Source organism: Protomyctophum bolini (assembly GCF_963924005.1).
Source record: "Protomyctophum bolini genome assembly, chromosome: 3".
In the NCBI taxonomy this organism is placed as follows: Eukaryota; Metazoa; Chordata; class Actinopteri; order Myctophiformes; family Myctophidae; genus Protomyctophum; species Protomyctophum bolini.
In genome coordinates this window covers 7,329,659-7,345,259 of record NC_137864.1, presented here as the reverse complement: position 1 = coordinate 7,345,259, position 15,601 = coordinate 7,329,659, and the positions used below count along the sequence as shown (strand labels likewise).

The 15,601-nt window shown below is 42.1% G+C and overlaps 2 protein-coding genes across 2 annotated transcripts; both read right to left on the bottom strand.

The window, feature by feature from the left end:
* Positions 1–273: 273 nt before the first annotated feature.
* LOC308312776 (nucleoside diphosphate kinase homolog 7-like) lies at positions 274–1,410 on the bottom strand (the record flags this gene model as incomplete). The annotated part of the gene is made up of 1 exon (XM_080759487.1): positions 274–1,410. One exon carries the CDS (start codon positions 1,408–1,410, stop codon positions 274–276), a length of 1,137 nt encoding a protein of 378 aa, XP_080615613.1.
* Positions 1,411–2,140: 730 nt separating this feature from the next.
* LOC308312001 (uncharacterized protein) lies at positions 2,141–15,461 on the bottom strand (the record flags this gene model as incomplete). The annotated part of the gene is made up of 8 exons (XM_080758845.1): positions 15,368–15,461; positions 14,818–14,952; positions 12,406–12,459; positions 11,974–12,094; positions 11,268–11,437; positions 10,046–10,684; positions 9,433–9,658; positions 2,141–2,268 (listed from the first exon to the last, which is right to left on the bottom strand). Exons 3-8 carry the CDS (start codon positions 12,406–12,408, stop codon positions 2,141–2,143), a joined length of 1,287 nt encoding a protein of 428 aa, XP_080614971.1. The 5' UTR covers positions 12,409–12,459; positions 14,818–14,952; positions 15,368–15,461.
* Between the last annotated feature and the right edge of the window lie 140 nt (positions 15,462–15,601).

Below are 15,601 nucleotides of genomic sequence, written 5' to 3'. Positions count from 1 at the left end.
CCCCACATTGGGATGTCAATTTCAATATGATGGAGATTTGTCACTGCATTAAAGACTGAGCCCACCTTTCTAGTTTTTGTTTTTGTTTATTCTCTTGTAACTTTATTTAATATGATTGAAATACTCAGAGGTTTACTTTTCACTCGCTACATAAGTACAAGCAGTGGAATGTTGGTGAGACAGAAAATGAGCCAGATGTTCTGAATGCACGTGAAAATACAACGACATATACAAACTCAATGTGTGTTACAGTCAATATACTGTAAATTCAAGTCACCCATCCAAAATCTTGAAGAAGTATTGCACCTCCAATGTTCCATCTTCAGGGATGTCTGTACAGTGGACAGCATTGTGCACTTTGTCTTTGCCATAAAGTGCGCGCAACGTGGTTGGACGTAGAATGCGTCCAACCCCCGGGTCGACAGGTCCACAGAATTCCCGGAATGTTTTCGGCGAGCCCATGCCACGGATCTCCAGGACCATGCAGGGTCCGGAACACAACTCATTTACCATACTACTGTATATGCTTTCCGTCACAACCCCTTTGTAAACCTCATAGAATTGTTCTGCATTCACGCGGACAATATTGAACATCCGAAGAGCGGAGATCTCAAATCCGGCCGCCATAATGGACTTCAGTATCTTCCCGGCCAGACGTTCTGACATGGCGTGGGGTTTAATGATGCAGCATGTGCAATCTATAAACGTCGCCGTGTTTGAGGCGCCGCGAGCAGGAGGAGGCGGGAAGAAGAACTGCAGTTCTCTCGCTGCCGCGTTGTACGAGTGAGAGCCATGTGCCGCGTTCTGGATGCTATCCGTTCCGAACTGGGCACGGATGCTATGCTGAGCCTCGCCCTGTGCCGTGGAAGGTTCTGTTGGTCCCAACAGTCTCCTCCAGACACTTATGGCCTGCTCACCCATGAGCTCCATGACGATGACGGGGCCCGAGGACATGTGCTGGGCCACGTGCAGAAAGGTGGAGTATGGTTTCGATTCTTCTTCCATATAAAAGTCTGCTGCTTGTCCCCCCGTCAGCTTGGTCATCTTGGCTTTGGTCACGACCAAGTCGGTGGTGTATATCATCTCAATGATGTGTCCTATCTTGGCGAACGCGTCCGGTTTTATCATCGCGAGAGTTCTTTCCTTTTGGCTGTCGAGGATGTTTTCTGTGTACAGGTCTCCGTATCCGACCAGGTCGAGCTGCCGGGAGCACACATTTACTCGATTCCCGATATACAGATCCGACTGATTAATGTTTTCACATTTGGTCCTTCTCAGAAAGAGCCGTTTGCTTCTCAAATCAAACATCTCGACTGTGCCATCTCTGGGGTAGTACATCAGCTGGTAACGCAGCATGAGAGACGGATAGGGGTCAAACCACTCCGCAAGGAAAGCATAGCGTTCATCCATTGCATTCACCCATTCATATGGGAAACACGTTGACCGTCATTAAGTTGATGGGCTCCAAATTCTGCACCATACTTGCCTACCACAACAATTTATAATTCATGGCTAAAGGCCGATGACGTCATCTGAAAACATTGAGGGTCAGGTGACCTACTACTGACCAATGGGAGGCCATTAGGCCACCTGCCTCAGAAAGCCGTGTTGGGATTTAAAATGGCACGCGGAAAGGAGGGAGAGACACAATGATGATGTCATTCCTGAGAGCAGCACTGATAACTGCATCAAATACAAGAGCACTGAATATTTCTAGGAGGGCTTCTGTGTCTTATTTCCACAATATCTGTGAGAGACATCAATTGCAATGGCGTCCCCAAAGCCCAAATCCTGCCTACACAGCTAGGCTTCAGTGCTTCAGCAGTTCCTCAGCCCAGGAGAAAATAGTGGGGTCAACTCCACCTGTAGATAAAGTCCACCTCAGTGAATCATGTGTTAAGAGGCTAAAGGAGATACTGGAGAAGGGAGAATATCTGAGGATCCAAGTGGAGGGAGGAGGCTGTTCTGGATTCCAGTACAATTTTTCAATATGTAGTGACATAGCAGAGGATGACAGATTGTTGGAACAGGAAGGAGTGGGAGTACTTGTAGATCAGGAAAGCCTGGAGTTTGTGAAAGGAGCCACCATTGACTTTAGCCAGGAGCTGATCCGCTCCTCCTTCCAAATACTGAAGAACCCTCAAGCGGATAACAACTGCTCCTGCGGCATCTCCTTCTCAGTCAAATTATGAACAACAATATCCCTCTCCATAAGCAGTTCTCCATTAGGACTGGACTGCACAGCATTGATGAGGAGTTCCAGCAGAGCTTCATGGTCAAAAAACAAAAAAGGGGTTAGAAAAATCAGAGGAAAACAAACATACCACGTATACAGCTACACACCAGTCGTCAGTGAATATCGGGATCTGCTGGAGAAATACCAGAGGACTGGACCTAAGCCAAGGACTGATGGTCATCCCTTAACCTTGGTAGCTCCAGCTTCACTAAACCACAGTGACAGTGACACATTACGAGAAACCTCTGTGTTTAGTCATGGGATAAATCCACCTGCAATTTCTACTGTGTTTGTTCTGCAGGAGTCTATAGCCATAGTGGTCTATAAGAGGTTGGTCTGTCTGTCTGCGTGTCTGTCCTTGCAAACTGGATCTCTGGATCGACCGATCAGCACAACATTTCTTGAGAACACGACCAGTATAGGTCACAGAAGTTAGCCTACCTCCACATTGTTCACGCATGTATTTTTTTTATTTTTAATATTTAACAATGGAAGTCAATGGGGCTCTGACCGGGTTGAAACCTTGCCCATATTTGGAGTCACATGATAGATATGTCATACGACTGATGTCATCACAGGCTGGCTACATGATGTGCAAGATCCACAAAACTGTTCTCGCCTCAAAGCAACATGGTATAGAACAGTCAGACGTTATGATGATGATAGTGCAAATGTAGGCTATTCTAACCCTAACTGACATACTTGAAATGATACCTCCCAGTAAGGGCCGATTCATACTCCTATTTTACCGCTGTTTCGGTGCTGTAGTGCCGAAATGATTTCGGCTCGTCAGAAATTTTCAGTAGCACCGAAGACTCGACTTTAGGACGGTACCCGCCCCCCCCGAACCTCAAATGACGTCAAATTGTAGGCTCTACAGCGCCGAACCGACTTTTATTCGGCTCTAAAATAGGAGTATGAATCGGCCCTAAGACGCCCTGAGGGCGAGAAGCGACCTTGCCCTTGCATGCACGCATCCGCCTGGGTGACGGCAGACTGCTGGGCGAGCACTGCCGCTTTGGCATGGGGTGTCAGATCAACATAATGGAATTAATTCTGTACTGGCCATATATGGAGCGTGTCTTGAGTGTACAGGGTTTGATGAGGTCAGATCAACATGCGGAATGTCAGAACAGGATGGACGGGCGGGGAAGTATCACCATAATTATGGAATGTCAGAACAGGTCAGCTCCATATAATGCATGGATGCATGGTTTGAGGTCAGATGTAGAGTTGCTGGCCGGCTCCATATATGCAGATAGGTGACTATCCATTCTTCTCCATGTAGGATATCCAGGGTTAGATGAGTCAGTGTTGCGGTCTTCATACATGGCCATTTATGGTGGCGTGACGTGTCATGAGGTGTGATGTCATGATGCGTGACCATATATGGAGGCGTGATGTCACACCTCGGTGCTAGCCCCTCCTATATACAGGTTTAATTTTGTTTGTTTTTAGTGTTTGTTTTAAAAACACCATTGACAATGAAGGTAAAATGTACGTCATATTGTCTCTTTATTGTTAATGGCATTTAATGTTTGTGTTGGAACCGTTTGTTTTACATCACCATTACATCATCTAATAAACATTTAATATATTAGCGCCCCTCACTTCACACAGGTGTGATTTTTTTGTAATTAGATTAATACATCTCAAGATTAAAATCATTTACCATAGCATGTTGGAACATGCAAGTCCTGCCTTGTATTAAAAATCACAACCATATCAAGTTAGGGGCGCTCATTCATTCTGGCCAATCACAATTTGTGCCCTCACTTTTGTCTTCAATGTTTGTGTTTACACAAACACTCAAAGCTGGCCATTCATTGTCAGTGGCATTCAATGTTTGTGTTTACACAAACCCTCAAAAACATTTCCACTGTTTGTCCTCACAGTTACAGTTGCACAAATCGGTGAACCAATATAGGATCAATTTGAATCCGCCTCTCTAGACCAACCAATCACACTGGCTGGGAAAGGCTAATAACTGGTCTGTAACGCAGAATGTACGGGTCCATTTGGTTCCACTTGGACTTAGGCCCAAACCACACCAATGCAACTATAGTCGCAACTCCTTGCAACAAAACAGTTGTAAGGACAACTGCCAACATGCAATACTACTCGCAACCGTTAAGTTGCATCATGGCGAATCATGATTTGGGCCTTATATCAGACGATTTTACATGATAGATTCGCTTTCATCAATTTGAGGGTCTGTGGACCGTGGCCTAATGCATACCAAACTGGGAGTCCTTAATTGAAGCAAAGAAGGTTGAGCTTTTGTCTCCGTGCTTTCATAGTGCTATCAGACAGTAAAGATCACCGTCTACCTGAAGAGAGCGGACTACCACATAAGCACGCGCGCACACACACACACACACACACACACACACACACACACACACACACACACACACACACACACACACACACACACACACACACACACACACACACACACACACACACACACACACACACACACACACACACACACACACACACACACACACACACAAAAAGATGGATGCTTTTCAATCATCCACATTAATTGTACAATGAAACTTCATGGCAATAAAGCATCTTTATATCATCAAATGATTTACAAGAGATTGTTGTTTACAGTACAAAAATCACACCCGTGTGAAGTGAGGGGCGCTCTTATCATCATCGCCTCCTATATATATATACACAACGTATGTTACATATCAATGTTATTGTTTGTTACGCAATGTTTGTGTTTACACTATTGTCCATTCATAGTCAATGGGAATTTAATGTTTGTGTAGGACAACGTTTGTACATACACACTAAAAGCTGGACATAGGGGATCAAAAATGTTGAGATATCGTTTTAATTCATAAAATAACGTTCACCTAACACACAGTATAGTATAGTACAAACATGCAGTCGCATATAAAATAAGTGCAAGAGTGTTATTCTGTAACAAATAGGACATATTTAGCTGTACATATACAAATATAGAACGATATGACACAATATACAGCAGCATCATGAGTGACAATAAATAACAATGTATCAAGCAATTGAATAAACCCTAGCGTAACATTGCGTCCTTACAAATCTGCTATTTTTGGTGAAGAAGTTGGGTGCAGAGGGAAATACTAGCAAGCCTAGTATAGAGCCCTGGGGGACACCGGTCAGCTAAGTAAAGCATATAGGTTTTAAGTGGTTAAAATAAACGTTTGTATGGCAGTGGTCTGAATTCCACTAGATAAGTTTGGAAAACCAGTATGTTGACCCTTTCAGGTCATCAGCATCTGGAACTTCTAGATCCACACTTGACGGACGGAAGTCAAGCTTTCCAAGTGTGTTCGATTTTCGGTTTGACGTCTTTCCGTCATTTGCTTGCTTGGGGAAAACAGTGACATAATATCCGTCTGTGTCGTCAGATGCTTTTTGTTTTGTGCTCGGTTTCTTTGACCTAATTCTTTTCATGTCAATTTCACCGGCTGTGGCTGACCTGTGGTGGTGACCCTGTTCGTAAAGCTTTGGTATTGGCAACGGTGGAACTGCTACTTTGACACCTTGATCATTCTGCACTCCAGCCGCAGTGAGGTCTAACCTGGAACCTCTGGCTCTGGGAATGTGATCCTTTCCAGTGAAATCGTCAATATTAAGATCCGAAGCCTTCAGATCAACACTGGAACCTAAAAGATCTGCTTTCGGTAAGTCACAATCCAGAAGGGGGTAGCTGAGCCTGGCGTTGGCCTTCCTAGACTTTCTGTTGGTGTTACGCAGTTTCACATCAGCATCTATGTCCAGAACAGGTGTCTTTATATTTGCTCCTGTGATGTCAGACCTTTTATGGGAAGACCCGGTGTATTTTAATGAAGGAGTATCGACGTCAAGCTCTGGAGCTTTAAATTGATAGTGGCGACTCTTCATACTAGCTTTGGGCATGCTATGGTCAACATTTGGAGACCGAACCTTTGGAGCAACAACATTTCCCTTTAAGTCGTGTTTTTTCACATCCATTTTTGCATTTGGAGGATCGATATTGAGATCTAGTGCTCTCATAGTTGCACCAAAGTCAATATCAGATTCTGTCCTATTAAGATCTGGGCTACCGAATTGAGGCATTTTGAAGGAAGGAAGGAAGGATTTTCTATTCTGCAAATCAGTATCAGTTTGAGGACCACTAATTGTAATGTCTGGTCCCTCTATGTTACCTTCCATTCCAAGATCTGTACTTTTTACACCAGGAGAGCCAAATGTCGGCATTTTGGGCATCTTGAATTTCCAAGAGGGAGAGCCAACGTTTATATCTGGAGTGCTTACATCTAATTCTGGAGCTTTGAGGTCTATGTTTGGTAAATCCAATCCACGGGTGTCAATCTGACCTTTAATCTTTGGACCTTTAATCTTTGGTCCTTTTGGTGACGAGAAATCAAGATCAGGTGATTTTAAATCCATTTCAGGACCTTTCAACTTTGGGCCACAGAGACCAAAATCTGGCATTTTCAAATGTGGCTTTTTAAATTTTGCTGATGGGCTCCCAAAATCAAAGTCAGGCATCTCAAACCCACCTTTGGGACCTTTCAGATTTACATTTGGAGCATTTATATCTAAATCTGGGCCTTCTAAATCACCATCAAGGTCCACATCTGGCCCTTTCATGCGTGGAAGGGTAAAAGTGGGCATCTTCAATTTTGGCATTTTGAATTTTGTTTTTGGTGAACCAATGTTAATATCTGGTGTATTTACATCAAGTTTGGGAGCTCTGAGATCCATGTTTGGTAAATCCAGTCCAGGGGTGTCAAACCTACCGCTTATCTTTGGAGCTTTAAGGCTTAGGTCTGGTGTTTTTAGATCTGTATTTATGTCCAAACCGGGTCCTTTTGGCATTGATAAATCAAGATCTGGTGATTTTAAATCTATTTCAGGACCTTTCAACTTTGGGCCAGAGAGACCAAAATCTGGCATTTTCAAATGTGGCTTTTTGAATTTTGTTGATGGGCCATCAAAATCAAAGTCAGGCATCTCAAACCCACCTTTGGGACCTTTGAGATTTACATTTGGAGCATTTATATCTAAATCTGGGCCTTCTAAATCACCATCAAGGTCCACATCTGGCCCTTTCATGCGTGGAAGGGTAAAAGTGGGCATCTTCAATTTTGGCATTTTGAATTTTGTTTTTGGTGAACCAATGTTAATATCTGGTGTATTTACATCAAGTTTGGGAGCTCTGAGATCCATATTTGGTAAATCCAGTCCAGGGGTGTCAAACCTACCGCTCATCTTTGGAGCTTTAAGGCTTAGGTCTGGTGTTTTTAGATCTGTATTTATGTCCAAACCTGGTCCTTTTGGCATTGATAAATCAAGATCTGGTGATTTTAAATCCATTTCAGGACCTTTCAACTTTGGACCAGAGAGACCAAAATCTGGCATTTTCAAATGTGGCTTTTTGAATTTTATTGATGGGCTCCCAAAGTCTGCATCAGGCATTTCAAAGCCACCTTTGGGACCTTTAAGGTTTACATTGGGGACATTTATATCGACATCTGGACCTTCTAAGTCACCATCAAGGTCAACATCTGGCCCTTTAATTCTTGGGAGGCTGAATGTAGGCATTTTAAATTTGGGCAGTTTGAATTTTGGTTTTGGCGAACTAATATCCATATCTGGAGTATTCACATCAAACTTGGGGGCTTTGAGATCCATATTCGGTAAATCCAGTCCAGGGGTGTCAATCCCACCTTTAATCTTTGGTGCTTTAAGGCTTAGGTCTGGTGTTTTTAGATCTGTATTTATGTCCAAACCTGGTCCTTTTGGTATTGAGAAATCAAGATCTGGTGATTTTAAATCCATTTCAGGACCTTTCAACTTTGGGCCAGAGAGATCAAAATCTGGCATTTTCAAATGTGGCTTTTTGAATTTTGCTGATGGGCTCCCAAAATCAAAGTCAGGCATCTCAAACCCACCTTTGGGACCTTTAAGATTTACATTTGGAGCATTGATATCTAAATCTGGGCCTTCTAAATCACCATCAAGGTCCACATCTGGCCCTTTCATGCGTGGAAGGGTAAAAGTGGGCATCTTCAATTTTGGCATTTTGAGTTTTGTTTTTGGTGAACCAATGTTAATATCTGGTGTATTTACATCAAGTTTGGGAGCTCTGAGATCCATGTTTGGTAAATCCAGTCCAGGGGTGTCAAACCTACCGCTTATCTTTGGAGCTTTAAGGCTTAGGTCTGGTGTTTTTAGATCTGTATTTATGTCCAAACCTGGCCCTTTTGGCATTGATAAATCAAGATCTGGTGATTTTAAATCCATTTCAGGACCTTTCAACTTTGGGCCAGAGAGACCAAAATCTGGCATTTTCAAATGTGGCTTTTTGAATTTTGCTGATGGGCTCCCAAAATCAAAGTCAGGCATCTCAAACCCACCTTTGGGACCTTTAAGATTTACATTTGGTGCATTTATATCTAAATCTGGGCCTTCTAAATCACCGTCAAGGTCCACATCTGGCCCTTTGAGGCTCGGGAGACTAAATTTTGGCATTTTAAATTTGGGCATTTTGAATTTCATTTTGGGTGAATCAATGTTTATGTCTGGAGAATTCACATCTAACTTGGGAGCCTTGAGGTCAGTGCTAGGTAAGTTTAAGACTGGGGCATCAATATTACTGTTGATTTTTGGAGATTTAAAGTCTAGCTTGGGGGGTTTCAGGTCCATGTTCAACTCTGGGGCCTTTAGCTCACTACCATGCCCATTCAGCCCCAAATCTGGCATTTTTAAACTTGGCATTTTGAATTGACCGGATGGACTTCCGATATCAACATCAGGCGTTTTCAGCTCTATCTGTGGAGTTTTTAGGTTGAATGCTGGTGCATCAATGCCAGTCTCTGGCTTTGTTAAATCTAGATTAAGATTACCCGATGGCAATGTTAAATCTGGTCTATCTAGATCTGCATCTATATCGATATTTAGCCCTTTCTGACCTTTTAGTTTGGGCATTTTGAATTTCCCTTCTACTTTCGGAGGTTTGAGATCTGCGTTCTGTAAATTCAAATCAGGTGCTTCTAACCCCTTTACATTAATATTCACATCTTTCTTCTTTGGTAATGTGCCAAACAGTTTAAGTTTTGGACGTTTAAGTTTACCAGAAGGAACATTGGGATCTAGCTTGGGGCCTTTGAGATCAAGATCAGGAAAATTAAAATCTGGTGTACCGATTTCACCTTTAAACTTGGGCGCTGACAGATCAATGTCTGGGGTCTTTATCTCATAATCCCCATTCATTTCTGGTCCTTGGTGGTCAAGGTCCAAGCTGGGCATCTTGAATTTGGGTATCTTGAATTTACCCGATGGTGCTTTGATGTCAGCCTCTGGAGTGTCAATCTCTAAATCAGGTACCCTCAGGTCCACTTTGGGTAGATTAACATCAGGGACGTCAATCTTGGGAGTTTTGAGACCAAGACTGGGTGTTTTTACATCAGCATCAATGTTAAGATCTGGTCTACTGCCAGACAGTCCAAATTTAGGCAGCTCGGGCATTTCCATGTAGCCAGACGGATCATCCACATTTAGGTCAGGGTTTCTGAGTTTCTTGGAAGAGTTTACTCTGATTTTATGTGACGGTAATTTAATCTCTGGTGTTTTACGGTCTATGTCTGGGCCTTTCAAATGGACATCTGGAGTATTTATGTCTGGTGCATTAACGTCACATTCTGACCCACTTAAAGAGAGATCTAGGTTTGGCAGTTTAAATTTGGGCATCCTGAATTTGTTTGCTTCTTCAACATCCACGTTTGGGGCATTGACATCAAATGATGGGAGATTTACATCAACTTTAGGCAAAGCTGCATCAACTTCCACAGAATTCTCCAGTCCAATTATTTGAGGTATTTCAACATCTGGCATTGTCAAATCAACTCCTGGACCCTCTGTGTTTGGCAGTTTTACACCAGCTTCGGCTCCTAGCTCTGGGCCCTCTGGTAATGTCCCACATAGTTGGATATCTGGACCATTCAGTTCTGAATGACTTTCATCTATGTTCAAACTTGGTCCCTGAATTCCTCCATAATCTGTGGGTGCTTTCAAGCCCAGGCTTGATAACGGAAGATTCAGGTTGCTTCCAGAAAGATCACCTTCTAATGCTACATCTAAGTCTTGAGGTATGGAGGGGCTCGGTGCACTCAGATTGGCAACAGGCAGTGCCAGTTCTCCACTGGGAGATTCAGGTGTGGAAGGAGTCGCAGCTTTGATTTCTGGTACCTTTAATTTCGGCGTCTTTGTTTTTAGAACCCCAAAATCCACTCCCAAGCGAGGTATTTCAGTGTCGTCTTTTAAGCTGGTCCTGGGAAGCTGGTGTGGCGTGGATCCCTCGGCTCCGACCGATGCGCCCTCTGTGTCCGGGGCGTCGTCCTTCATGAACTTTTTGATTTTGGCATTGTAGAGTTTGTTGTAAGAATCCTTCAGCATCTGGAAAAGATACATTTTGTTGGATTACACTCCAACTTAAATATTCCTTCACTCTTACATTCATATTCTTATTCGTTTCTGTTAAAAAAAAAGGAGGAAAAACTAACTCAAATAACTATTCAGCTATTGTACATACATGAACCAAAACATCCCATGTATACTGTAACATCGTTGCTGTCAGCTGGAAACCTTAATGTTCCAATGGAGAAGCTCTTGTTAATACTTTTCATTAGGTCAATATTTATCAAATCCGCAGGGCGCACTCGACCACCTTGACCCTGGGGTCCCTAATTTCAGCATGTCATCATAGGCAGAAAAATCCAAATGTTTCCAATATAGTGGATGGACGCACACCTGTCACTTCGCGATGTGTTGTGAGCTTGTAGATTGGCTATAACAACTTTTGCTTGACACTGTTATACGACAAAGAAATTAACCAACCAATAAAACAAAAGATTAACAATACAATAGTTGAATGATATGGAGAGTAGACAGGTTTCTGCCTGGCAGCAATGATATATGAAGAAGACAAGGAATCTATACAATCCAAAGATCTGTGTAGATTCAGATGTAATGCACCAACCTCCTCTGGACCTTTGATGCCTTTGTCCAGGTTCCCAAGGCTCTTGCTGAAGTTACTCTTTGTGAGAACTCGGATCTTGTCATTAAATGGCTCCATCAGATTGAGCAATTTCAACACGTCCTCCTTTGACAGTTGTTCAAAATCTATAGCAGCCCCCACAATTTCATCCCCTGCAAAACAAAAGTTTTTGAGATAATTATATTGATTGTTTTAATCAGATGAAAGCACAAAGCAGCCATCCCAGATAACTTACACATGTGGTTGTCAGAAACCTTGAAAAATAAGGTTATTTGTGTGGTATTTCTCTGGACTAAGTTCTTGGTTTGCCTAGTTCTTGAGGCTCTGATAAGAGCCTAAAATTGTAATTTTATATTATTTGGCAATTTATTTATTGTTTGACCAGTTTTGATAGTATAGTTTGTTGATTAATTTTCATGCAGTAATGATTTAGCTATTGAAAAAATAGCAGATATACAAGCTCATAGCGCGCCACCGAGCGAACGACTGACATAGAAACAGCTTTTTCAGAAAACCGTCAGGATGTAGAAGAAATTCTTTTTAATCTGATCTCAGGTCAAAATGGGTTAAAGGTCCTTAAATTGTCACTTTACTGTCATATATGGATCCCCCCCAAAAGGACACTTCAGAACCGCTACTCTCTAGTCTAGAATACCTGCAACAACTGCTTCCAGTAAAAGTGTCCTACCTTCCTGGAGCCCCTGGGCGGCTGAGGAGTCATCAGTGATGCTGGAGATGACCAACCCTCCGCTGTCAGATTCCTCCAGAGTCAGCCCGTCAGACAGGCTCCGCCCTCTCCGGTGTGTAGGCTAAAACAAAGGCACACATTTGACAGCACAATTTATGATCGCCTCACTTATGACAGAATGTATGTGTCCTGAAAAGTGCTGCTTGGCATGTCATATACTATAGGTGAACCTTTAAAGAATGTTTCACATTCTCCCAAAAAATAGCATACATAGCAGATCTACAAGCTCGCGATGCAAGGCATTGTGGGCCTGTATAGGCTATTTTTCATCACAAGTGGTTAATCCAAAGGTGTCTTAATTGCAATATAGGAATCCAATGACAAAGGTTGGAACAATAATGTAAAAAGAAAAAAACAGTCACTGTCTCATACCATGATTCTTGTGATGATGGCACAGAAGTAATGAATAGTCTCTCTGTATTAAACCTATAAGGAAATGAAAATAATGAAACATTTAATCAACAAGTATTGTACAACATGTAATACATGTAAAGAGCTCATGATGTTATGTAGTGTAGTGATATCTGTTTTGTATAGTTATGTTGTTGTTGTTGTGATATCTTGTCATGTTGTTTATCTTTGTATTTTTGTATTTTTTTAGGACCGCAATGGAAATATATATTGTGTTTTTTTTCATCCTCGGTGATGCATTGACTGTATGTCAGAAAGTGCTGTGCACTATTTTATGTCACCAAATACAATCAAGGCTGATCAAATGTGAAATGGTCCATTCATAATGATAATATTGAGTACTTTAGTATTTAGTTAAAGGACCATTTCACCACTTTTCAATCTATCTTCATTATAATTGGTCCTCACTATGTTCATGATAAAATACCACAATCTACTCGATCTGTGTCTTATAGGAGGGCGGTGGGCAGTTCAGAATAATGTATTATCGTGAGAACGATGGCTTCCATTTTCGCATTGCAACTTTTCAGGAATAGAAAGCCCGGGTTTCTGAACTGCCCACAGCCTTCCTATGAGACACAGACTATGCTATTTTATCATTATTATTATTAGTTAGGACCAATTATATGAAGATAGGTTGAAAAGTGGTGAAGTGGACCTTTAAGTATATTTGTATACTTTTGTATACTTTTAACAGAGTACTTCTTCCACCAACTGGGTTCTAAAGCCATGCCAAAAAATGTCTAAAAAGGGAAAGATTTCTGGAACCACGATGACACACAAGTTCTGCGGCCTGAGTACCTTAATTTGCACATCAAATAGGAAAGTGAGTGAAACCTACATAACCTAACTCAGAACAGGTGCGCCTTCAGGTATTCAAGTTATGTCCTCGGGCACGTGGGAAAACAAGGAACAGGTTTGTCTTCTATAGCTGTTACAATTTCAAACAATGTTTGATTCTGTTGTTGGGCGTTTTCCTTTGTGTGTGTGTGTGTGTGTGTGTGTGTGTGTCTGTCTGTCTGCCATTATGCATCCCTAATCCCTATAGATTTGTTTTATGCCATACTGACTGTCAGTGGTGGAAAGTAACTATATAGTACATTTACTTTACTCAAGTATATGTACTTAAGTACAATTTTGAGGTATTTTTTACTTTACTGGATCTCTCCAATTGTCAATACTTTTACTGCTACTCCACTACATCTCAAAGGCAAATATTGTAGGCTACTTAGTTACTAGATACAGTAGCTTGTAGGTCTGCCATTTTCAAAAGATCTTTACGCATTTTATACATTTAAAAACTTAAAAAAAACATGACTACTTTTACTTTTGGTACTGTGTTTTGGTACATGTGACATGCGAGTATCAGCTACTTCTTCCATCACTGTGAACATATTAAAGTATTAGAATATGAGCACATTAAAACTGGCACAAGCACAAAATGGTGTGTGTACTGTGTATGTGTGTGGGTGTGCGTGCAAAAACCAAGACAACCCCGCCCACCACTTTCTAGTATAGAATCTGTGCACAATGCCAGCGCATTCAGTGATAGCAGCTGTGTTATCAGCTGAAAGGTTTATTGTTGTTTAAGTCTTATCATTAACTAGATTTAACTACGCGCTGCACAAAGGTGAGCTGCAATCATGTGTAAAACACTTGCCATTCAAACTCACACTGCTGTGTTCTAAATCCCTTCATTAAGTAGATCTCACACAGCACTGTTTAAACCTAATGTTGGTTAATACATAATAATGATATGGTAATTCTACGATTCTCGGTAAGGAACCTAAAAGTGGATTGGGATAAGTTGATACCATGCATTCCAACGAGGACAAAATCTTATCCAACGATAACAAAATCTAAGTTTTGGGTCTGAGAGGCTAGATCTCATCAAATGGTGGTCCGTGGCTCAAATGCAGAATAAATGGGCCTTGTTATGAAAAAGGTTGAAAACCTCTGCTCTACCATGTTGTGTCAAGAAAGCAGGACAATTCCCGCCGATGACAATAAATACATTACACATCAGCCACAGACACAGTGAGTGCACATACCTAAGGGTAATAAAACCCCCTTTAACATTCTTTGACTATGGACACAAAGCTTGTTTTGTTCTCGACTGTCCGTGCATATCACAAATGTCTCTCAGTTTTACAACACAAGGCTGAATGGCATCTGCACATAAAGATAAAGTCACCTACAATACAGCAGTCTGTGAGGCTTAACCCGAAACTGCAGCAATCAATGACCTCGTAGTCTGCCAACTTGTGTCATTGACAACTATTAGGCTACCAACACTACACGCAGCATGGACCCTGGCCCTGCACATGGCACTAATGTTTAAAAAAAACAGTGTCAGTTTAAAATAAATCTTACCATGTGTTCCATTGGGCAGCCTGCTATTTTGTTGCCATTGCGGGTGTTATTCCTGACTGTTGCAACACAGTGTTATCAGTCCATGCTGTTTGTTCTGTAGGCTGTTCTGTAGCTGCAACTGCCGACCTGGAGAGCCTGTCAAAGGATAAATACTCATGTGGTGTGAACTAAGCAGCCAAACTGGTTCCCCATTGAACATCCTCCCGCCTCTATCGCCCACATGTTCCCACCCATATGATCTGATTCTCTCTCTCTCTCTCTCTCTCTCTCTCTCACACACACACACACACACAATGAACACCCAGAATTTTTATATAGGCCTATTGACCACAACCCCCAACGCCCCCCTGCTCCAAGCACACACACACATACCTGGAAATGACATACTATATACTTTTCATATACAAATACTCAAGTTTGTGGAAGAGTAAAAACCTCACATTTCAGCTAGACAGCTACCCACAGACACAAAACAAAACATAAACACGGCACTCCCCAGAGCAACAGAAACAGGTGTGTGTGTAAGTGATGATATTACGTAAACGCTCACCCAAAGAACCACCACCCTTGGGTGGTACAAGGGATTAACATTCTATCAGAGTAGTCATTGAGATTATAACTAAGGCCCCGGTAGCCTGTAGGACACAATGACTGCTACCTGAACAAGAATGTGGCACCGACTTGTCACTCCTCTGAAGTTATGTTAGGACAAAGTTGCAGGCAAACCCTGTCAGCAGGGGCGGAATCTTTGTATAACGTTCGTGAGTGCTCAAATCAGCGTGAG